This window comes from Euleptes europaea, chromosome 9 (assembly GCF_029931775.1).
Source record: "Euleptes europaea isolate rEulEur1 chromosome 9, rEulEur1.hap1, whole genome shotgun sequence".
NCBI lineage: Eukaryota > Metazoa > Chordata > Lepidosauria > Squamata > Sphaerodactylidae > Euleptes > Euleptes europaea.
The window spans coordinates 73371764-73395973 of NC_079320.1; the positions used below are offsets into that span (position 1 = coordinate 73371764).

Here is a 24210-nt window from a genome sequence, read left to right on the forward strand (position 1 = left end):
GTCATTTTTTGGGGAGCCTTGCCAACCTCCAGGTGGTGGCTGGAGATCTCCTGGGGTTGCAACTGATCTCCAGGTGGCTGCTTTGCAAGGTGAACTCTATGGCATTATACCCCACTGAAGTCCCTCCTGTCCCCAAACACTGCCCTCCTCAGGCTCCACCCCCCACCCAAATCTCAAGGTATTTCCCAACTCAGAGCTGTCAACCCTACGAGGAGCATTCATTTGGAAACAGCTTCTTTTCCCATCATAGGTAGGGTTGCCGGGTCCCTCTTTGCCACCGGCGGGAGGTTTTTGGGGCGGAGCCTGAGGAGGGTGGGGTTTGGGGAGGGGGAGGACTTCAATGCCATAAAGTCCAATTGCCAAAGCAGCCATTTTCTCCAGGAGAGCTGATCTCTATTGGCTCGAGATCAGTTGTAATAGCAGGAGATCTCCAGCTAGTACCTGGAGGTTGGCAACCCTAATCATAGGAGGATGGTTTGACTTGCAGGCTCTTAACAATTTTTACCCACATACCCTGTTCCAAAATCATGGAAACCTCCACTTGCTGTCTGAAGTGGTTTTGCTAGCAATGGCGGGGGCCACTCCAACCACTTTCTATTAACCATTTTCATTTCAAGCTTCTGGGACTATAAAGGGATTAAAACCAAAGTATAATGGAACAGCTCAACAAGGAGGTTGCTTCTATATTTTAGGCCGTTGCAGTGTTTATTTTACATGTCACTTTTCTGTTTACTACAGTGACCTTTCTTCATTATAGTATGTCTTGCCTTGGATAATTTGTTGTTGGCACTGTTTTCCTGTTCTGTAATCCTAGTGCTACTTCATTGTCTATTGGAGGTTTTTGCTATCTGATTGTATTATCACCCCCCCCCCCTGTATTCGGCAATCCACCTTGAGCCTTGGTGAAAAAGGCAGTCTGTAAATGAAATCAAGAATAATAATAGTCCACCCAGTGTTCAAGCACATCTTCACAGCCATAAGTGCTGGAAATAAGTTTTTTTTTTTTTTAAGAGAAATGCAAACAATGTTTCAAATGCTGGGAAATGATGAACACACCGGCCTTCTTTTCTTTGACACTATGAAAAGATTGCTTTGCTTTGATTGCCTCAAGTAATTCTGGCCATCACCTCTGTTATTTGGAGATCTCAGGATCTTCCAGGAATGTTTGGGATGGCCAAAAGTTTTAGTAGGGTGTATGCCCATTGTCTGACAAAGAAGGGGTTTTGCAGAAACATGAGAAGGAATTTTTGTAGTATGTTTCCTAGGTGCTGGAGGTCCTTTTTTTTTTTTTTTTTTTTTTTTTTAAAGAGGGACAAGCATAGGTAATCCAACAAATTATAGAGCAGGTATAGAGGAGAGCAACAAGGATGATCAGGGGCCTGGAGACCAAGCCCTGTGAGGAAAGGCTGAGGGAATTGGGAATGTTCAGTCTGGAGAAGATGAGGTTGAGGGGGCCTTAATTGCTCTCTTTAAGTATTCGAAGGGCCATCACTTAGAGGAGGGCAGGGAGCTGTACCTGTTGGCGGCAGAAGATAGGACTCGCAATAATGGGTTTAAATTGACTGAAAGGTACCGGTTGGATATTAGGAAAACATTTTTTTACAGTAAGAGTTGTTCAACAATGGAATCAGCTACCCAGGGAGGTGGTGAGCTCCCCTTCACTGGCGGTCTAAGCAGAGGCTGGACGAGCACTTGTCAGGGATGCTCTAGGCTGATCCTGCATTGAGCAGGGGGTTGGATTAGATGGCCTGAATGGCCCCTTCTAACTCTATGATTCTATAACTTCCTGTTACATTTAGTGCAGAAGTGGATTTCAGTAGCATTGGGTTTTTTTTAATGGATGTGAGCATTTGTATCAAAAGCACAGGTTACCATTAACACAATTACTTGCCATATACCGTGCCATCCTAGCTACACTGTTTTGACGCATTGACTTAGAAGGGTATAACACAGGGGTGTCAAACATAAGGCCTGAGGGCCGGATCCGGCCCTTACCTGGCCCGTGAGCCAGCCGAGGCAGCCACCACCTTCCCACTCTCAATCTGGGCTGGCGAGGCATGGCCCGGCCCGACATTTATGTCATATCCGGCCCTTGTAACAATTGAGTTCAACCCCCCTGATATAACATGATCTAGGATTGCACTGATGAATGTTATTAAGAATAACTTGTGCCTTCACAGACTCTTTCCATTGTGTCTGATGCAGGAAGTGTACTCCAAAGGAATAATCCTCCTGTCTGCTGTGTCTGCAATCAGAGTCCACGGGGATATCAAGTTTGAACTCGTTACTGCACACAGGATATTTGTGTTCAGAGCCGAAAAAGAAGGTAAGAGAGACGTTGTCATGACAAGTGTGTGATTATTTTTCCGACCTGTGATGGCAAGAGCCTTGTAGATTACTGCCGGTAATGGATGTTGCAGGCAGTTTTTCATAAGGCACAGTTTTCTCTTCCTGGTCAAAGATTAGAAAATATAAGCAGGCTCAAGCAAAACCACCACAAAACTCTACTAGGGGGCCTCTGTGGTAATATGGTCAAGAAACACTGTTTAAAATGTCACTCTCATTCCTCTATTTCTCCATAAACTGCACCTATCTTGAGTTTTGTGTGTCAAAAGCAAAAATAACTGGTAATTGGTTAGCTACACAGCTTTGTCTGCTATATGGTTGATATTTATCCAGTAGCTACAAGGATCTATGATTCTCACACAACTTCTCTTAGGCCCAACTTATTTTTGTCATGCTTCTGTACACTAGACAGCTGATGTCTTTCCAGCCATGGTCAAAATAAAGATGGATGTTCTAGAAATACCTTTTAAACAGTGGTAGTGTGCGCCCACTGTTGATCACTGTGCCACGAGAGCCAGTGTGGTGTAGTGGTTAAGAACAGTGGACTCTAATCTCGATAGCCAGGTTTGATCCCCCACTCCTCCCCATGAGCGGCGGACTCTAATCTGGTGAACCAGGTTTGTTTCCCCACTCCTACACATGAAGCTTGTTGGTTTACCCTGGACTAGTCACAGTTCTCTGAACTTTCTCTGCCCCACGTACCTCACAAGGTGTCTATTGTGAGGAGAGGAAGGGAAGGCAATTGTAAGCCGGTTTGAGTCTCCTTAAAGGTAGAGAAAATTGGGGTATAAAAACCAACTTTTCCTCCTCTTCCTCCTCTTCCTCCTCCTCTTCTTCTTATGTATGCACTTTTATCCTGTCCTTTCTCCAAGGAATTTGGTTTACCAAATGGTTCTTCCTTCCTCTATGTTGTCCTCACAGCATTCCTGAGGGAATGACGTCTGGTGTCTCCCACTGAATTTCATGGCTGGGTGGGCATTTGAACCTCAGTCTTTCCCATTTTAGACCCTCTGTCCAATAGACTGTACTGGCTTTCCATGGTGATCATGGAATGTCTTATGTAATGTGGTTAACTGCAAAAACAGAGGAGAAAGGATTTTCTCTGGTTTCACTGGTTTTTTCAGTGGCATTGTTTTCTTTAATGTCCAACTGCATTCTGAAGTCCTTCCAAGTTGCGAGAAGAACTTTACCCTTCCATGCCTGGAGAAAAATCTGTCTGGCAGGAGAGTGGTAACATTTGCTTTTCCATTTGGTTGGACAATATGGACGCCCTGCTTATCAAGTAATTGTAGTATGAATGGCATAAGAAGTTTCCATCTGTATTTTATACACGTTAACCAATACTAGAGTCTTAAAAAGAGAAGGTTGCTTTAACCAGACCAACCGAGAACTGTGTGTAGAATATAGGAAAAGATTTGCTACTCAGGAGTGCTTAAACTGTTGAATACACATGAACACATGAAGCTGCCTTACAGTGCATTCCTAAGGAGAGTTACTCCAGTCTAAGCCCATTGAAAAGAATGGGCTTAGACTGGAGTAACTCTCCTTAGGAATGCACTGTTATACTGAATCAGATCCTTGGTCTATCGAAGTCAGTATTGTCTATTCTGACCAGCAGCAGCTCTCCAGGGTCTCAGGAAGAGGTCTTTCACATCACCTACTTGCCTAGTCCCTTTCACTGCAGATGCCAGGGACTGAAACTGGGACCTTCCGCATGCCAAGCAGATGCTCTATCACTGAGCCACTGCCCCTCCCCTGAGCAACTTCATGCCAAAGATTTATGGGGGCCCTTCTTTGAAGAGTCCTCAGGTCTCAGCAAGAAAAACAGACAATTAAAGTAAATAAATAATTTTTCTGTTTAGGGTTACATGTAAAAAGTTTTTATTCACGGTGGCATTAGATTAGTTCTTCTGCCTACTGGCAGTTTTAAATGATTCATTTTAACTACTGTTTTTAATGTATTTTATTATTATTTACATTGTAAGCCACCTTGAGTTCCTATAAGGTAGAAAGGGCTAATAAACGTTTTAATTAAAATAAATAAATAAAGGGCCACTGTGTTTTTTTTTAATTGTACGAACCAAATTGCGTGAGGTTCCGTGTAATTACTATTTAAATAAAAGACAAAGGCAGCATTGGACTCTATTAGAGGTTTTACCTTTACTGCCCTGAACGTATTCCTCAGAGCATGAAGGGTGTTTTTTTTTAAAGAACAACTATACAATGTGAAGAAATAAGTGAGACCCAAGTCTGAGAGAATTCACAACTAATAAAAGTTTACTATCTGTGTAGCAAGATAAAAATAAGTCACATTTTCAAGGATTTTCATGAAATCCAGTAAAGTCAAGGGTGGTTTTTTTACGACCTTCTTTAGCACTTATTAACACCACTTAAAAGCTGTGCTTTCAGCCATCTGCTACAAGTCACTGCTCGATATAAAGCTGACGGAGAGCAATGTGAAGCTGACGGCTTGGGTGTGAAGATCGAGGAAAATCTAGCTTTAGTTTTGTATATGCATATATGTGTGGATACAGATACAGATTCTCATCTGCACATGGCTTGTTTAGCAGATGTTTAAATCACTGCATACAGGCTTAACCCAGCAAGGGGAACCTTCTGCATTCATTTTTTAACCTTACATTGTACGATGCAGAATCAATACGTGGAATACCTGGACAATTTTAAGTAATTGAGGGGAGGCAAATTGGATGGTCTAGACCAGTGATGGCGAACCTTTTAGAGACCGAGTGCACAAACTGCAACCCAAAACCCACTTATTTATCGCCGAGTGCCAATGCGGCAATTTAACCTGAATACTGAGGTTTTAGTTTAGAAAAAACAACGCATACATCTTTTGCCTTTAAAGAAAAAAACAATAACAGAGCTTTCAATGATACAAACAACTTTTTATTGAAAGGTAAAAGTTTGCATTTGGCATGCTTTTGAACAATTAATGTGATTTTTGCTGTTGTGTGCTTGCTGATAACCATGGCCCCTCCCCAGGCAAATTGCCAATAACCATACTACGGAGCTCCAATGTAACAAATGGTAAGCCCCCTCCCACCTCCAGTGACCCCTGCTCCACGCCCAGAACATGGCTAACCCCCCCAGGACCTCCTGCACTTCTTGCTACTTCCAATACAAGCTCCTCTACCTTCCCAACCCACCCCTCCCCGTTGCTCTGATATCGGCTCCCTATTTCCAGGACAGCAAGGAGGGGGACCCAAATCCAGCCACTCGACCCGACCCCCTGCCCTAGGGGGCAGCTCCCACCCTAGCGAGGCCTGCTCCCCACCCCAACCCCTCCCGCTGAAGCAGACCCTTCCCTCTCCCACCTGCAAACTCCACCGGCAAACAACACCCCCCCCAAAACCCAGACTCTGCAAACGGAGGCTGAGCCCCCCCCCCAAGCCATTTGAGCTTTACCACTCAAACTTGAGCCGCCGCTCTCCACTCGTCCACCAACCCGGCTTGGGCGGAGCTGGATTGATGCCGCTGCGGCAGCTCTCTCTCTCTCTCGAGGCGGGCGGACGCCCTGGTGGGAGGGCTCGGGGAGGCACATGCACGCTCCGCGGGGCAGGCGACTCACAAGTAGGGAGGCGACTTCATCCTCCCCCCCAACGCTCCTCCGCCCGCCTCCCCCAAGCCGGTCTCGGCAGCAGCCAGCGTGGTCCCTTTAACAGGAGAGGCTGGGCATTGAACCTGGGGCCTTCTGCATGCCGAGCAGACGCTCTGCCGCTGAGCCACAGCTCTGCCTGGCCGTTGCAACTGCCCCAGTTCTGCTGTCCCAGATCCCCCCCCCCCCGCTGCCCAATTCTCCCTGTCCTCCCCGGCTGTCCAATCCCAGTTCCGCTGCACCAGCCCATGGAGCCGGCCCCACCACTCCGCTCGCCGCTCCTTCTGCTCAGCCCCGGCTCCCTGTTCCCCGCCACCCAGCCTCCGCTTCCTCCCAGTTCCCTGGCACTGGCCTGGCCCCAAACTGGCACCAAGGCTCCCCCTCCCCCCATGGACCCGGCCTCCCTTGAAGCGCTACCGGTTCAGTTGGGCCGGTCCTGCTCGCCGGGGCAGCACTCCACGAAGCCGCAGTAGAAGCCGGGGTAGGAGAGGTAGCCGGTGAGCACCGAGTTTCACCAAGTTCAGCCGAGCTGCTGCTGCCAGGCGTGGGAGGGCCTCCGGGGGCTGCAGGCAGGCAGGCAGGCAGCTCCTGCCTCGGACCAGAAAAACTGCTGGGAACCACGAGGCACCCGGGAACCGCTAGGCATTCCGGGAACTGCTACTAGGCTACAGTGGGAACTGCTACTAGGCTACAGTGGAGGTGGGCGGGGCAAAGCCGGAAAGGCCAGCGACTTGGAGGAAGAGCTGAGTCACGGCCTCAGCTCAGCTGAGAGAGGGAGGGGCAAGGAACAGCTGAGTCGCGGCGAGCTGGGCGTGCCGTCGGAAAGGACGTTTCCGGCACGCGTGCCATAGGTTCATCAGCCCGGGTCTAGACTCTAGGAACATGAATGGGCTTGAAACATTTCCAGTGTTCACTAGCCCAAGGTCACCCAGCTGGCTTCATGTGTAGGAGTGGGAAACAAAACACAAGAAGGAGGAGGTGAGGGTTTTTATACCCCTATTTTCTCTACGTTAAGGAGTCTCAACCCGGCTTACAATCACCTTGGGGCTGAGAGAGTTCTGAGAGAACTGTTACTAGCCCAAGGTCATCCAGCAGGCTTCATGTGTAGAAGTGGGGAAACAAATCCGATTCACCAGATTAGAATCCACTGCTCATGTGGAGGAGTGGGGAATCGAACCCGGTTCTCCAGATTAGAGTCCAGCGTTCTTAACCACTTCACCACGGTGAAGCCTGCTAAGTGGCCTTGGTCTATTCACAGTTCTCTCCAAACTCTCAGCCCCACCTACCTCACAAGGTATCTGTTGTGAGGAGGGGAAGGGAAGGTGATTGTATGCCAGTTTGAGACTCCATGTGTGTGTGTGTGTGTGTGTAAAGTGCCTTCAAGTCACAGCTGACTTATGGTGACCCCTTTTGGGGTTTTCATGGCAAGAGACTAACAGAGGTGGTTTGCCAGTGGCTTCCTCTGCACAGCAACCCTGATATTCTTTGGTGGTCTCCCATCCAAATACTAACCAGGGCTGACCCTGCTTAGCTTCTGAGATCTGACGAGATCAGGCTAGCCTGGGCCATCCAGGTCAGCGCTGAGACTCCTTAAAGGTTGATAAAACTGGAGTATAAAAACCAACTCTTTTCCTTCTCCTCCTCCTCACCTTGGGCTTGTCACTCTCTCTCAGCCCCACATACCTCACAGGGTGTCTGTTGTGGGGAGGGGAAGGGAAGGTGATTGTAAGCCGGTTTGATTCTTCCTTATATGGTAGAGAAAGTAGGCATATAAAAACTAACTCCTTCTCCTACTTGCCATTATTGAAGGTTGTCCCCAGCAGTGCTGCCTGACTCTTAACTGAAGGCCTTCCATCACTAAAACTTGGCTTTTTGGAAGGCACAAACTGCTGCGTTGCTCAGGTTGTTTTATTTTTCATGGGACCTGTATTTACTCAAAAGGAAGATGGACCTGAATGCGAGATGAGATGCCTAAAAAAAGATTTTTTAAAAAAATTACTGGCCATCACTGTAATTTGTATATTTCAACTTCCAAGATATGATGTCATCCCAAACAATTACACCCTTCTGTTCATTGAAGGCAATGGACCAGGTACGTCCATGAGCTGCGGATGCTAATCTGGTGAACCGGGTTGGTTTCCCCAGTCCTACATATGAAGCCAGCTGGGTGACTTTGGAGTAGTCACAACTCTCTCAGCCCCACCTGCCTCACAGGGTGTCTGTTGTGGGGAGGGGAAGGGAAGGTGATCGTAAGCCGGTTTGATTCTTCCTTAAGTGGTGGAGAAAGTCAGCGTATAAAAACCAACTCCTCCTCCTTTTCCTCCTCCTCACAGTTTAGGATGACACTGTGTGTGTTTGCTTGCTTTACTTCCAAATTTATATCCTACCTTTCCCTAGTGTCTCTGAGACTCACAAAAATAATAATATAACAAAAAGTCATATAACCAGAGTGTTAAATATTGAACCCTGAAATCGTATTTTAAAATGTTTGCATCAATGTTCAATTCATTATTGCGTGTGTGGGTTTTTTTCTTTTTAAGATGAAAGAAATGACTGGATTAATACAATACTTGGTGCTTTGCGGCTGCAACCTGAAATTTCTTGCACACGAAACAGCATTGTCCCTCCTGAGAAAAGTGGGTATCTGGAACTGAAGGGATACAAAGCCAAAATCTTTACCTTGGTTCAAGGAAACCATGTGTGGATTTGCAAAAGTGAACAGGTAGATGTATATTTCAGAATGTTCTTCTAAGTGTGTTAGTACGCTGAATGGAAACACTATGCAATATTTATGGAACTCTACATTATGAAAGAGGTTTGAAGGTGAAATGAGATGGTGGTATTTATGCAAAGGCCTGGTTTGAAGGTGTGGGATGCTTCTTTAGTTTTTTTTTTTTTTTGTGGGCTTGATCAAGTACTTTTCAGGGGTTGTAAAATTATGGAAGTGTTATTGGCAATACCACAAAGCAGAAGAAGTAGAAGAGTTGGTTTTTATATGCCGACTTTCTCTACCACTTAAGGAAGAATCAAACCGGCTTACAATCGCCTTCCCCTCCCCACAACAGGCACCCTGTGAGGTAGGTGGGACTGAGAGAGAGCTGTGACTAGCCCAAGGTCACCCAGCTGGCTTTGTTTGTTGGAGTGGGGAAACAAATCCAGTTCACCAGATCAGCCACCACCGCTCATGTGGAGGAGTGGGGAATCAAACTCGATTCTCCAGATTAGAGTCCACCGCTCTTAACCACTACACCACACTGGCTCTCAAAGATATTGCAGATGGATGAATGAGAGAAGATTGAAGGAATGTGGTGCCATGTGGAGGAGTGGGGAATCAAACCTGGTTCTCCAGATCAGAGTCCACCGCTCTTAACCACTACACCATGGTGACTGAAAGTCATTCCCATGATGACTTTCAGGGGGCTATTTTAATGGTAAGTCTAGAATAATCACATTGCTGAATGGAGAACAGGTCACGCTGATATACTGATTACTATTCAACCTGATAGGAAAAATCCTATAGTGTATCACATCATTTTTTTTTAAGTATTAAGCTAAATACATTCTCACTTCAATCTTGAAACATACCAGTAATGGAACTGGAGGCTGAAGGGTAATTTCAAGCTTGCAATTATTGGTTGGGTAACATTTTCTTGCAGGGATAAATTTCTATCCGCTTTTTTTTTTGGTGATAAATATATCACTGGCTTTTCAGGGTTTTTAAAAACTTGCTGTACAAAAAGAAGCCGTCGTTTTGTAACAATTAGATGTGTTTTGGTGAAGAGGAAAAAATGATTCTGGAAAGAACTGATGTTATTGCTCATATTGGTTTGAGATGAATGTAGTAGTTTTGATAAGGTATAATTATGGGGAGTTCTCGTTGTTGAACAGATGAACGTTTCTGGAAACTGGCCGGGTTCCAAAGAATACTGAGCTACATGCTTTTCTACAAGCATGGTGGGTGGATGTGGGGGGAGGAGGTTACTAATCTTCTTCTAGTGTCACCATCTTGGATTTCTTTAAACAGCACTCTGGAGGGTCCCTTTCACTACGGTAGAAGGCATCTGTAGTTATCCATCATTGCTGGTCTCCTTACTTCCCTCACCCACTTTTACTATCTTAATCGTTATGATTACAATACACAACCAGTAAGTATATAAAGGAAACATTAATTACAGAAAGAATGAAATTTATATACAAATGATCTTGTTAAAACACAGGGTAGTCCTAATAGATGCCAGCTAAAACTACACATATATGTCAGCAATTAAACACTACAGCATTTATCCTGGGCAAATGGTCGAGATTAAGTTATTTCAGGAACTAAAATATCTGCCACTCTTCAGGATTAAAGGCCCTTCTCAATTTTTCTGTGATTACAGACCTGGGTGCAAAACCGGGCAACCAATCGTGTTGTTTTTTGGTTCTTATCTGACAGAAGATATTCAAGACTAATTTTGTTAGATCTTTTGGTCCCCACTTTTACCAATTGATACGTGGGGATTTGGCTTTCTGCAGGCATTACGGTGGCCTTTATACTGAAACTGAGCACCAGTTGTTTTTATATCATGTGTATTTCAAGGGCTTGAATTGGTTGATTACCTTGTTTTATTTTGTGATTTTATGCTGTTTTATGATATTTATTATATCATGTTATGGATTGTTTTTGTTGGGAGCTGCCCTGAGCCCGGCCCCTGGCTGGGGAGTGAGGGTGGGGTATAAAATCATATAGATAGATAAGTAAATAAATAAGGGTGCTCTTCTGGAATACAGGGATCCTTTGCCACAAGAAGGAAACCAAAAAGTCCCATGGATGATTGTAGAAGGCTTTGATAGTACTTCTGTCCATGAAACACACGTTCCTTCTAGTCTGAAAGACAAGGAAGCAAATTAAGAATGGAATAACACAAAAATATATCTATTTAGGCTCAAAATATATTTGTCGCAGCAACACTAGCTGGGACACTAATGGGGATACCTCGTTATCCTCAGATAAGTTACTTGTTCTTCCCCCCTCCAAGTCTCTAAGGTGGACACACCCTGTGGGATCATGAAAAAGGCAAATCCCATGCTGGCCATAATTAGCCAAGGAACAGGGAATAAAACGGCTGCTGTCATACTGCCCTTGTACAAATCTATGGTGAGACCACACTTGGAATACTGTATACAGTTCTGGTCACCACACCTAAAAAAGGATATTGCAGAGCTTAAGAAGGTGCAGAAAACAGCAACCAAAATTATCAGGGGGCTAGCGCAACTGCCCTATGAGGAGCAGTTGAAACACTTAGGGCTGTTTAGCTTGGAAAGAAGGCGGTTAAGGGGAGATATGATAGAGGTCTATAAAATTATGCGTGGTATGGAGAGAGAGGACAGGGAAAAGCTTTTCCCCCTCTCTCATAATACCAGAACACGGGGTCATCTGCTGAAGCTGGAGGGTGAGTGATTCAAAACAGATCAAATAAAGTATTTCTTCCCACAACACATAGTTAAATTGTGGAACTCCCTGCCCCAGGATGTGGTGATGGATGCCAACTTGGAAGGTTTTCAGAGGGGAGTGGACATGTTCAGCAGGGATAGGGCTATCCATGGCTGCTATTCAAAATAAATACTAGTTATGATGATGCATACCTATTCTCTACAGTATCAGAGGAGCATACCTATGATATTAGGTACCGTGAACACAGGCAGGATGCTGCTGCAGTTGTCTTGTTTGTGGGCTTCCTAGAGACACCTGGTTGGCCGCTGTATGAACAGACTGCTGAACTTGACGGTCCTTGGTCTAATCCAGCATTGCTTTTCTTATGTTCTTATATCTTCTTATGATCTGGTGAGGTTCTAAGCTATCGACTGGTGCACAGTAGGGATGTCTTGGGGTTTGTCACAGTAACAAGGCTGGATGGAATTACTCCTTTCATGGGCCTTTGATTCTGTTATCTTTTCATTATTGCTGGCTGTTAAGCAAATGCCAGTCATTGAAATTGACTCTTCAGATATCCAAATGTGAACAAACGGAGCTGCGGCCATAATGTGAGCACATTTTTTGGAGTCCATTAGCCCCCAAAGTGTGAAATTCGGAATAAGCTCCACGTAATTATTATGGTATTGAACTCCTGTATTGGAAGAGCCCAGCTGGGACAGAATTACATACTTGCACTGTGCAAGTGGGCATTGTCTGACTGCGCCACTATCTTGACCTGCTTGCTGTGTCCTAATCTGTTCTGCTATTGTTACAACCTTCCGTTGAATGTTTTTGTGAGATAATTTGGGATAGTTGTGAGAAGGCTGGGGCTGCTTTCACACATGTTGGATAATCAAGGTTGCCATCCTCCAGGTACTAGCTGGAGATCTCCTGCTATTACAACTGATCTCCAGCCGATAGGGATAAGTTCCCCAGGAGAAAAAGCTTTGGCAATTGGACTGTATGGCATTGAAGTCCTTCCCCTCCCCAAACCCTGCCCTCCTCAGGCTCTGCCCCAAAATCTTCCTGTATTTCCCAACCCTTCCCCTCCCTACAACAGACACCCTGTGAGGTAGGTGGGGCTGAGAGAGTATGACTCTAATCTGGAGAACTGGGATTGATTCCCCACTCCTCCACATGAAGGGCAGACTCTAATCTGGTGAACCGGGTTGGTTTCCCCACTCCTCCACATGAAGCCTGCTGGGTGACATTGGGCTAGTCACAGTGCTCTCCGAACTCTCTTAGCCCCACCTACATCACAAGGTGTTTGTGGTGGGGAGGGGAAGGGAAGGCAATTGTAAGCTGCTTTGAGATTCCTTATAGGTAGAGAAAAAGTGGGGTATAAAAACCAGCTCTTATTATTATTGTTGGAATCCTAGCATTGTTCAGCTTTTATTGATTTAAGGGTTATCTCAGTCCGTGTTTGTTTGTTTTTTCTTTCTGACACAATATGAACAATCACCAGCAACACAGATTGCAGTCAGATATGGTGACCACTTCCCTCCTATCTTCATACTTCATAGTTTGACATGGTACATCTATTATTTCTGCCTGCCCTCCTGCTGAAGAATACTCCATTGCTATATAACGTGCTGCCAAGCTCAAGCTGACAGGTGATTATAGCGCCTGTACAGCTGATAGGAGTAAATGAATAAGCCACTGTGAAGTCTCCAGAGAAATCTTTTGGGCTGCCGTGGAGCAGATAGATCAGGCGCGAATCCATTGATTTCAAGGGTGGGGGTGGGGGGATAATGAAGTGAAGGTCAAGGAAAAGTAAGGTGAGAGTTATTAGAGTTATAAAATAAACTTGGGCGAGGGACAATGGATCTGGGCAAGGAACTAGAGAAAATCCCCAAGAGATAAATAGAAGGTGTCGACCTTTGGTCCTTTTCAGGCCCTGCCCAGGGAGGATGGAAAGTAGCCATGCGCAAGGGGCTGGGCGGGGGTCACTTGTTCATCCCTTATACAATGATATTCATCCATTATACAATGAAATTGGAGGGTCATCTGCAGCTCTTTCTTCAATGCTGAGCTGCTTGCAAAAAATAGATTTTAGAAGTACTACAATAAGATCATGTTGCATGTATGTATGTAAAGGTAAAGGTCCCCTGTGCAAGCACCGGGTCATTCCTGACCCATGGGGTGACGTCACATCCTGACGTTTACTAGGCAGACTTTGTTTACGGGGTGGTTTGCCAGTGCCTTCCCCAGTCATCTTCCCTTAACCCCCAGCAAGCTGGGTACTCATTTGACCGACCTCGGAAGGATGGAAGGCTGAGTCAACCTTGAGCCGGCTACCTGAAATCAACTTCTGTTGGGATCGAACTCAGGTCGTGAGCAGAGCTTGGACTGCAGTACTGCAGCTTACCACTCTGTGCCATGGGGCTCCTATGTATGTATGTACACATACATTTTTATAAATGGTTTACTAGCACAATATTTGGAATAATGGCCATTTGTTTGAGACTAATAATCTGTGCAGCCAAGAACCACCACCGCTGACAGGAAGAGAACTTGACATTTCAAGCTATAAACAAATCATAGGTTTTACTTTTGTGTAGAGGTCCTGTCCCCTTTGTCTATGTAGGTGACAGCTTGCTTCAGTGGTGGCTGAGTCCTTGGGACAACTCATATTGCCTTGTGCCAAGGTGCTGGATTAGATGGGGTTTTGTCCCCCTGTGATTTTATAGCAATGGGAATGCCTAGCTCAGTAGTAGGGGACAAGTTAGATTTATGTGGATCCACCTTGTGATGTCTCCCCTTTAAAAATGTATGACTTCTATTATGCTTTTTAAAATTGTTCCTTGATTGATTGAAATTGATTTAGTCTGCAATGTTAATAAAATTTAATTTTTTAAAAATAAGAGCATGTAGAGTATGTTCACTTCTATACTTAGGTCTAAACCTGCTGCAAACCCTCCCGATGTATTTTGATTTTCTGACAGTCCCACGATACGGGCGATTATTTATGTTGGCTAGACTGAATGCTGTTCCATCAGGGGAGCTAATGGGTTGTTTAAATAGGGTACCGTATTGCGAGAGAGTATGTCTGTGGGGTTCGGGCCAAATAGACACACTTCAGCATTCCTTGTTTAGCTGCAACCTGCTCAATGAAGCTAGAGACAGGTGGATAAAGCCTTTTATTTGGGAATATGTCTGTGAATTGAATAATTTGAGAATTCTTTTTAGCAGGGGTGGATTTTAATACTACATTGGCAGTTGCCAAGTTTTTTTTTTCTCAGTCAAGATAAAAAAATAATTTTCTTATGCGTTATCTATATAGTTCTTTTTCTTTTTTTCTTTTTCTTTAACTTTTGATCTCAGTGTGACATTGTTCAGGCCTGAATTGGCCATATGAACAGTATCATTAAAGTTAAGTTACAATGAAGTCGGGTAAGTTCCAACTCACAGCATTTTTATTAGGATGCCCATACAGCTGTCGCTCACAGAAGAGTTCCCTCACTCCTTGCTTCCGCTTCCCCCTCCCAAGCCTCTCTTTAAAAAATCAATTAAATTTGCTCCCCAAAACCAGGCTGAGTCTCACAAGGTTGATAAGCTTTTAATAGATCTGCCTCCAACTAGTTTAAAGAATGCCTCCCCAGTTGATTCAGATCTAAAATTCATGTACCGTAAATCAAGCCTACCACCAGATTCTAGATGCTCTCTGCTCCAGCCATGTAACCCGGTCGATGATATACTCGAAATGGAGGATGCAAAACTAATTAGTTCTTTTCGCATTCTCCCAACAAAGGAACAAAACAATATAATAATGAGGCTAGGGAACCTTAAAGATAACCTTACCCAGATTAAGTCAGCACAGGCCCATTTACCCCCTTTTAAACCAAGGGTACCTTCCCTTTCTACTAGAACTGAGCACCAACCAAATTCCAAACACACGGTTGATATGACTCCTGACTTAGTAAACCAGCCAGCCCAAGAGTCTGACCTATTTCAAGGCAATGCCCCGGTTCCTCTGGAACCAACCACAATAGTGTGTCCTCCTACAGCAGATTCTAACTTGCTTAGGGAGATGTCTCCTACAGATCTCCCTGATAAGGACTGACTCTCATCTTGCTGCAAATTTCTCAGCTGGAATGTTGCTGGATGGGCAGCTAAACTTACTGATTCTGAAACTTACTGCTTCCGCTTCCTGATGTCCTGCCTTCACACACCATCAATTCCGTCTACTCACAGTTCGCTTCCCTCCTGTTCATGTCCCAGCCTAAAAGCTGTGTCTGCTTAGATGAGTGAGTAAGGGTATCAGCCCTCTTCCACCCCTTGTGCCTTCATCAATCCCAGTGGGGGATCCCTTCCCCAGTTAAGGCCACCACCACCCCAGTTGCCCAGCCCCGATCTACAGGATAGTCCTCTGGCCGCACCCTAACTATAGCCCATGCAGAATGGGTATGTCCATGCCTGCAGCTATTACTTCGGGGTCCTGTCTGACGGCTTTCTGTCACAGAAGGGATAAGGCACAAGATGAAAATGAAAATTTGAATACCTCTGTACTGTTGTAATGGTTGGGGATCAGGGGTTTGAACAAGGCAGCCTTCTGGTGTGTCTCAGTGTTTCCCATCTGGTGGGGCCTGACTCCAAAGTGGGTTGTGAAGTATGTGAATGTGGGTCTCAGGCTTTCAGAATTTTATACTTTTGTGCAAGCTGTTGTTTTTTTAAATGGGTCATCGTACCAAATAAAGTCAGACTTTTGGGTCACCATACGAAAAAGGTAGGAAACTAGCATGATGTAGTGGTTAAGAGTGCTGGTTTGGAGCGGTGGACTCTGAGCTGGAGAACCGGTTTTGATTCCCCACGCCTCCACATGAGCGGCGTGGGCTAATCTGGTGAACCGGGTTGGTTTCCCTACTCCTCCACATGAAGCCAGCTGGCTGACCTTGGGCTAGTCACACTCAGCCTCACCTACCTCACAGGGTATCTGTTGTGGGGAGGGGAAGGGAAGGTGATTGTAAGCTGGTTTGATTCTTCCTTAAGTGGTAGAGAAAGTTGGCATACTAAATAAATTTGGACTTGTGGGTCACCAAAAAGGTAGGGAATCACTGGTCTATCTGGCCAGTCTAAATTAGAGAGGTCCTAATATGCCCATGTCCCAGAGTCTCAATAGAAAAAAGTTGCTGTAAGCATTGCTGAGCTGATGTCTATGAAGAGCTTTGAACACTTCAAAATAAGTGCTAAAGAAATGCACTTTGTTAAAATTGTGCTCCTTGCATGATTCTAAATTATAGTTAACAAAAGGTTTCCATTCAGTACCATTCAATACAATGTTCAACAGCAAACAACGTTATGACTCTTCTTTATTTCAGCTTCAACAGACCAATGTTTGTAAACCACTGTTTTGAACAGAGATTGTGTGAGGTTTCTTAATAATGGTTTGCGGTCTTATTTCCCCCTTTTCAGGATTTTCGAACTGGTTATGGGATCACTGTAATCCCCATGAACGTGGCTAATGTGAGACAGGTTGACCGTACTGCAAAGCAATCTTTTGAAATCATTACACCCTATAGAAGCTTTAGGTAAGACTTGTTGCATTCATTGTGCGAAGTAATTAATTGTTGGGACCCTTTAGAAGACGTTTGTGACAGCCCTTTTATGCAGGAGGGGTGGCAGCCACTCGCTGCACAAACATGTCCCCAGGCTGTATGGGGTTGAGATTATGTGGTGTAGAGGGTGGGCATTTGCCGGGCCAAATCAGTGAGTGGGAGGAATGTTTAACCTTTTCCCCGACAGCCTATTATTTCCAGCAAGTACCCCAAAGTACCCCAGGTGAACTTCAGTATCCCAAAGCAGAAAATAATGATTATAAACTGCTTAGGTAGTATAGAGGGAATGGTTGGTGGACAGAGGAAGAATTTTAAGTATATTCCTCCAGACAGAGGGCAGCTCTCTCTTCTATGGTCTCCCCCTTCAGATTTAAAATGAGAGGGAAGGTTGGGAGGCACAGACAGAATGGGTTATAAACATGTTTGAAGTGTCAGGTATCTGGAATTGCCTTTACCTGGATGGCCCAGGCTAGCCTGATCTCCTTAGATCTCAGAAGCTAAGCAGGGTCGGCCCTGGTTAGTAATTGGATGGGCGACCACCAAGGTAACCCAGGGTTTCTATGCAGAGGCAGGCAATGGCAAACCACCTTTGAACATCTCTTGCCTTGAAAACCTTCTGGGGTCATCTTAAGTCGGGTGGGACTTGACAGCAGTTTACACCACTATCTGGAATTGGTCAGTGGAGCAAAACTGAATGCCACTCTTTTTTTAATGCTGTTTTATTTTATAGCCATAAAAATACAAACAAACATAAAATATATAGCAACGTGACGTGCACAACACACTACAAACATAAAACCTAAAATGTAAAAAAAAAAAAAAATTCTGGGTGAGGATATAGAGTTTTGTTCCCATTTTGTTCCCATCTTCCCTAAGTCGTACTATTCTAGCTTTATAACAAAATATGCTACTTTTTATTTATGCATTCATTCTCATAATGTTAGTACTTTGCAATTACATAGTAAAACTCGCCTTACTAAATTATCATCTCATCTGATTTTAACATTAACCCTAACTTATTTGTAATAATTCATTTCTCTTATTTACTTTTCAGTATAGATTTATGTCTAACCATTTTCAGTTCTGTTTTTACATATTTTAGGACACATATAGATAATACAATTGCCAATTTTTTGGATCTTGACATGGGTCAGTTAGGTCATAGAATAGAATAATAGAATGATAAAGTTGGAAGGGACCACCAGGTAGGACTGTCGATTTGGTTCCATCCGAACTGAAAAACAGCCGAATTTGCCCCGATTCGGCGGTTTCTAGTTCGGATAGAACCAAAGTAAAAAAAGGCGGGAAAATGATGAGCCGAACTCTATGAGTTCAGGCGGACACCGGATAAATTCGTACAACTTCGGCACCCCCGAATCAGCATTCTCCCGCGGCCAATAGGTGGCCAAGCTGGGTCTTCTTCTGGCCAATCAGTCGCGGATGAGTACGTGAGCCCGGCCACTGCGCCACCCGGGGAGAGAAAGAGAGAGTGTTTGTGTGTGTGTGAGAGAGATCCCCGTGGGGTGTGTGTGCATGTGTGTGGTCCCGAGTTGCTGCACAGCCCGGGGCGAGGGGGAGTGAGTGTGTGTGTGTGAGAGAGAGATCCCCGTGTGTGTGTGTGGGGTGTTTGTGCCTGGTCCCGGGTTGCTGTGCGGCCTGGGGGGGGGGGTGGAGAGAGAGAAGCCATTTATGTACGGGAGGTTTTGCCTTAGATTTGCCGCTCTCTAGATGCACATTTCTCCCATCCAAATTCTCCAAGCTCAAAAATAAGCTCCCATGCAGAGTTTTGAGAATCTGGATGGGGAAAATGTGCATCTAGAGAGCAGCAAATCCAAGGCAAAACCTCCCGTGCATAAATGGCCAGAGAGTCTGTGTGTGTGAGTCTGTATTCCTTCCATTGCTGCTGCTCCTGTGCTGCTCCTGTGCTGATTGTGAGAGATCCTAAGCTGAGGTGACCTGCTGCTGCTTGCTGGAATCAGATTGGATTACTCCTCCTGACCCCTGCTTCTGCTGGAAGAGAAGACATCCACAGTTTGACCCATTTTGGGGCTTTTCTCTATAACTTTTTTCCTGTGTGTGTGTGTGTGTGTGTGTGGGGAGATTCTCTGTGTGTGGGGGGGAAGCCAGAGGGGGGAGATGTTCTGTTGGGGGGGTTGATTGCCTCTGCGCTAGTGTTTTTTTTGCTGTTTTCACTGGTTGTAACCTTCGCCTGGAGGTCAGTGTGGGTCGGTGAGTCTCTCTCTCTGGCTGCCCTGTTGTTCTCCTTCATTTGGAATTTGCGTCTTTTTGTCGCGGGGGGGGGGTTGATTATCTCTGTGGGCCGTGTCCGTAGAATCCAAGCTTTTGCCTTCTTTTGCACGATGGGGGGGGAGGGAATGGCGTGTAGTGGCATGCATGTGTGTATGTGCCAGTGGTGTCGTGTGCCGTACAATGCAGCATCCTGCTTATTCCCCCCCTCCCCGGCCCCCCGCGGGTGTCCCTGCTCAGGATTTCTCCTTTCCACTGACAGTGACAGCTCAGCCACGTTGTCTCCTCCCTCAACTCCCCCCCACCTCGGTCTTCGTTGTTTTTGGGTGCCCCCGGGGCTGAGGAAGCAGTGACAGGAGGAAGCAAAATGTAGAGGAAAGGGCGGGCAGTCCTGATCCTCCAGCCGGCTTACTCGGAAGTAAGAGCCATGGTGGGGCTTTGCTCCCAAGGTAAAGCGGAGCAAATTGTAAACAACGCCGCCTTTTATCAGTCCACAACAATGGGAGGTTTTGCCTTGAGGTTTTAGAATGAATGGGAGCAGGCAATCTTTAATGTGCATCTAGAGAGCGGCAAATCTAGATGCACATTTCCCCCATCCAAATTCTCAAATCTGAACAATAAGCCCCCCTGCAGAGTTTTGAGAATTTGTCTGGGGGAAATGTGCATCTAGAAAGCGGAAAATCCAAAGCAAAACCTCCCGTGCATAAATAGCCAACGAGAAACAATGGGAGGTTTTGTCTTGGATTTGCCGCTCTCTAGATGCACATTAAAGATGGCCTGCTCCCATTCATTCCAATGGGCGGATGTCTATCTCCCTTCCAGACCCCATAACTTGGGACCCCCTGACCCAAATCTTCACCAAACATGGGGGTTCTTGCAAGTAGGGTCCCTCCAAGCTACCCTGAAAGTTTGGGACCTCTACCTCCAAAAATGCCCCCCCCCCGGAGCTGCGTAAAGCCCCGAATGTGCTTTAAATGGCTTTATTCGGCCGAATTTATTCGGGAACGCCAAATTTCATGCCTAATTCCACGAATCCGAATAGGAGAGTTCAGACTTCGGCATTTCCCGAATAAAAACGGGTTGAATTTTGCCGAATCCGAATTTTACCGAATTTATTGTCGAAGGCTTTCACGGTCAGAGTTCATTGGTTCTTGTAGGTTATCCGGGCTGTGTAACCGTGGTCTTGGAATTTTCTTTCCTGACGTTTCGCCAGCAGCTGTGGCAGGCATCTTCAGAGTAGTAACACTCTACTCTGTTACTACTCTGAAGATGCCTGCCACAGCTGCTGGCGAAACGTCAGGAAAGAAAATTCCAAGACCACGGTTACACAGCCCGGATAACCTACAAGAACCAATTTACCGAATTTATTTTTTTTCAACAGCCCTACCACCAGGTTCATCTAGTCCAACCCCTGCACAAGGCAGGAAATTCACAACTACCTCCCCCCAACATCCCCAGTGACCCCTACTCCATTCCCAGAAGATGGCCAAGATGCCCTCCCTCTCATGATCTGCCTAAGGTCATAGAATCAGCATTGCTGACAGATGGCCATCTAGCCTCTGCTTAAATGGCCATCTGTCAAGTCCTAATCCATTTATTTCTTGTGGTAAATGAAATAGTCCTAATGAGGCTCCCCAAAGCTTCCAGCCTCTGTTTAAATAGGTGATTTTTGTGTTACGTTGAAATATGCTATGTGTTCTGCATAGTTCCCCTTTTGGGGAGTTTGCATGAAAAACAAATATATTTGCTATGCCTAGATAACGTAAGCCACCAAGTAAAGCTCCCCCTCCAAGCAGTTGGACCTAATCTAAGCTCTCCTTCCTTGGAGGTTTTTAAGCAGAGTCTAGATGCCTATCTGTCAACAATGTTGATTCTGCGAACTTAGGCTGATCATGACAAGGAGGGCAGGAAGGTTTGTGTGACTGCTTGGCTCTCGTAACCTTTCTTACATGCCCAGGAAAATGCTTATTGCCACTTTGGGGTCAGGAAACCATTTTTCTCCAGGCCAGATTGACCAGGGTTCCTGGAGGGTATTTTTTTGCCATCTCCTGGGCATGGAGTAGGGGTCACTGGGTGTGTGTGGGGGGGAGGTAATTGTGAATTTCCTGCATTATGCAAGGGGTTGGACTAGATGACCCTCGTGGTCCCTTCCAACTCTAAGATTCTAAGCTGTCTATCTCTTTAGCAACTGGCCTTCTTTTCTCACTTCCAGAGATGGGAAAGGTGGTTTTATTTGGAAGAGTGTAACAGGATAAAGGTTGATTGGACTTTGCAAACAAAAATTGTGACTTCTGTGGAAACTCAGTGGATGTCCACCGCATGGTCCCCGAGCCATTCTGTCATCGATCTTCACGCTATTATCCTTTCACAGCAATGAATGTTGAACAGTTGCTAAATGGAGGAACTAGACCTCCCTTTGTTTGTATTTAAAATAAGGGGAATCAATATGTTTCAGCTTCACGGCTGAGTCCGAAAAAGAAAAGCAGGAGTGGATTGAAGTGCTGCAACAGTCCATCGCCGAAACTCTCTCTGACTACGAAGTAGCTGAGAAGATCTGGTTCAATGACTCAAACAGGACCTGTGCTGATTGTAAAGCTCCCGATCCTGACTGGGCATCCATCAATCTCTGTGTCATCATTTGTAAGAAGTGTGCAGGTAATTGGGGAGCTTTGAGGCTTCCATGTAATATCATGTCCATGCAGAAGGGATGGCTTGGTTTAAAGCGAAACAGAAGTCCAGTGGTACTTTAGATGCTAACGACATTGATTCAAGCATGAGCTTTTGTGAGTCAGAGCTCACTTCTTTAGATGCAATGGAAAGAAAGAAAATCATTTGCCTCATATTTACCTAAGAATTACAGGGGGGAGGGGGAAGAGGAGAGGAGTTGAGCGAAGAGAAACCTAGTGTCATAAATCAGGTGTGATTCTCCAGGTCTTCGTTTTTCTAACCATCCATGTTCTAAAAGACTGCTGGTGATTTGGGGACTTCATAAAAAATTCCAAAAATAAGGAACAAGCTGGATCCCTTAGAACGATGTATTTTATAAACATAAATGGGATTGGCGGGTGGTGCTTCATTCCTGTCTTTGGAGTTTTTATTTTTTGTTAGGGTTTTTTTTTTTTTTTTGGTTAGTTTTATTAAAATAATGTTTGGCGTGAAATCCTAATTTAAATTGGGGGGAAGGAGGAAATGCTCTACATCCAAAGTATTCGGGAGAGGAGAACATTCCCTTAACGGCACAATAGTGTTTCAGTATTTAAAATACAGAGGTGATTTTTATGAAATACTTATTTGGGGGAGATTTTGAGTTAAATAAAAAGTTCATAAGTAAGGGATCGAGGCTCTGTGAGATCTTACAGGAACTAATGTGGTGTTGGGGTTTACAGATCCTAGAAACTCTAAAGTTGTAGCCCTTTCCTGCAAACTAATGGTGAAATATACATCAAATTAGAGAAATGCATCTCTCTTTTTTTAGTTGTGACCACATAGGGGTCTGTTGGAACTCATTATCTGACTAATGAAGTGTTGGGATTTTTTTTTAACCAATGTAGAAGGGTTAAGAAGCAGTGTTTATACGTTAACACTGAAGCAGTTTTAAAATAATCTGTTATTGGAGCTGAATCATAATAATGCTCTTCGTGAAATTCTGAAATGTGAGGTGACAGAAAAATGTGGCAATTTCCTGCAATTAAATCCCACAATTAGAACGGAAGAGAAATGTCACACATTGAGAATTGAAAACTTGACATTTATCATTCTAATAGACAAAACAACCGTTGCAAAGCTGGAAAGAAGTTCAGGTTTTAAAATCTGAATTTTAACTTTGGAAACTTTTAATTGTGGAGTTATACATTTGCGTTCTGGAGCAGAAATCTTTGGTCACCAGTGCATTTATCTTAACCTACACAACTGCAAGCAGGACAAATATCCATCATTAGATTTGTAATATTGGTAACTACTCACAGAATTGACTCTTGTAATTCTTTAGGGCTCACAAGCTGGGAGATCATTGTCTTCCCTATATTCCCCCACTGCTTCTATGACTGACCAAGAGTTTAAACAGATGAGATACTAGGAGCTTTGCATACCAGAGCTTCAGCAGTTTTTATTGGGGATTGATCGGGGACCAGTTCCTGTGAAGGAAACCCCGATACTTAATTTTCTGCTACCAAATCAGAGGGATTGGATCGTTCCTCTTGAACTATGAGAATTGAGATCACACACATGCACAAAAGAGGCAAGACGCATTTGTCTTGAAGTAAAACAATCTTTACTCTAACTCAGGGTAGGGAAAAATATCACTGGGATACAAAACAAATAATTCTGTCTACATTCTATGTTTCCTATACTTGCCAAACGCCTGGCAAGGCACTAAGCTTACTTATGAGTAGGCACCCTTAGCAAAAGGAGAGCCTCTCTCCATCCTGCCTGCTTGGCAGTCAAGCAAAAAGTGGGCAACTACTTTCTCTTCTAACAAAGAAATCGAAAGCAGTTGAACATGCAAAATAGTTGTATACGTGACCCTCGGGCACGATTGCAATGGCCACCACAAACTGGCCATTTGGTCAGTTACAATATTAACCCCTTAACTGTCTGACATGTAACAAAGCTCGCTCTCTAATACCCAACAGTTTTCTGTCTCAAAATTGGGTCAGATTGGTGCTGCTAACTTTGGGGGATTAAGCCCTCCCTCCGGTGCCATTTCTCTGGTCTGAAATGGATTCAGGGCATTGCCCCTTGGGCCACTGAGGAAATATGGACGTACCCATATCGTTGTTCTCCCCAGCAGATTCCCAGATCCATTTCAGAGTAGGAAAATGGCACAAGGGAGAGGACTAATCATCTCCTCCACACCTGTATCTCAGTGCTGATCTGAATTGCTACCTGCACATGCATTCCTGATTTTTAAAGGGGGAAAACCACATTGAGTGGGAACGGGGTGCACAGAACTGCCAGTGGTCATTTATGCATGGGTGTTTTACCTGAGGTTC

General features: G+C 44.9%; 1 protein-coding gene across 1 annotated transcript in view; it reads left to right on the forward strand.

The window, feature by feature from the left end:
- The window catches only part of ARAP2 (ArfGAP with RhoGAP domain, ankyrin repeat and PH domain 2), a 128839-nt gene that overhangs the window by 31588 nt on the left and 73041 nt on the right, over positions 1–24210 (forward strand). Inside the window, 4 exon segments of the mRNA XM_056855272.1 lie at positions 2206–2326; positions 8503–8684; positions 16830–16945; positions 21675–21874. Of these exon segments, the coding sequence (XP_056711250.1) occupies positions 2206–2326; positions 8503–8684; positions 16830–16945; positions 21675–21874 (619 nt within the window).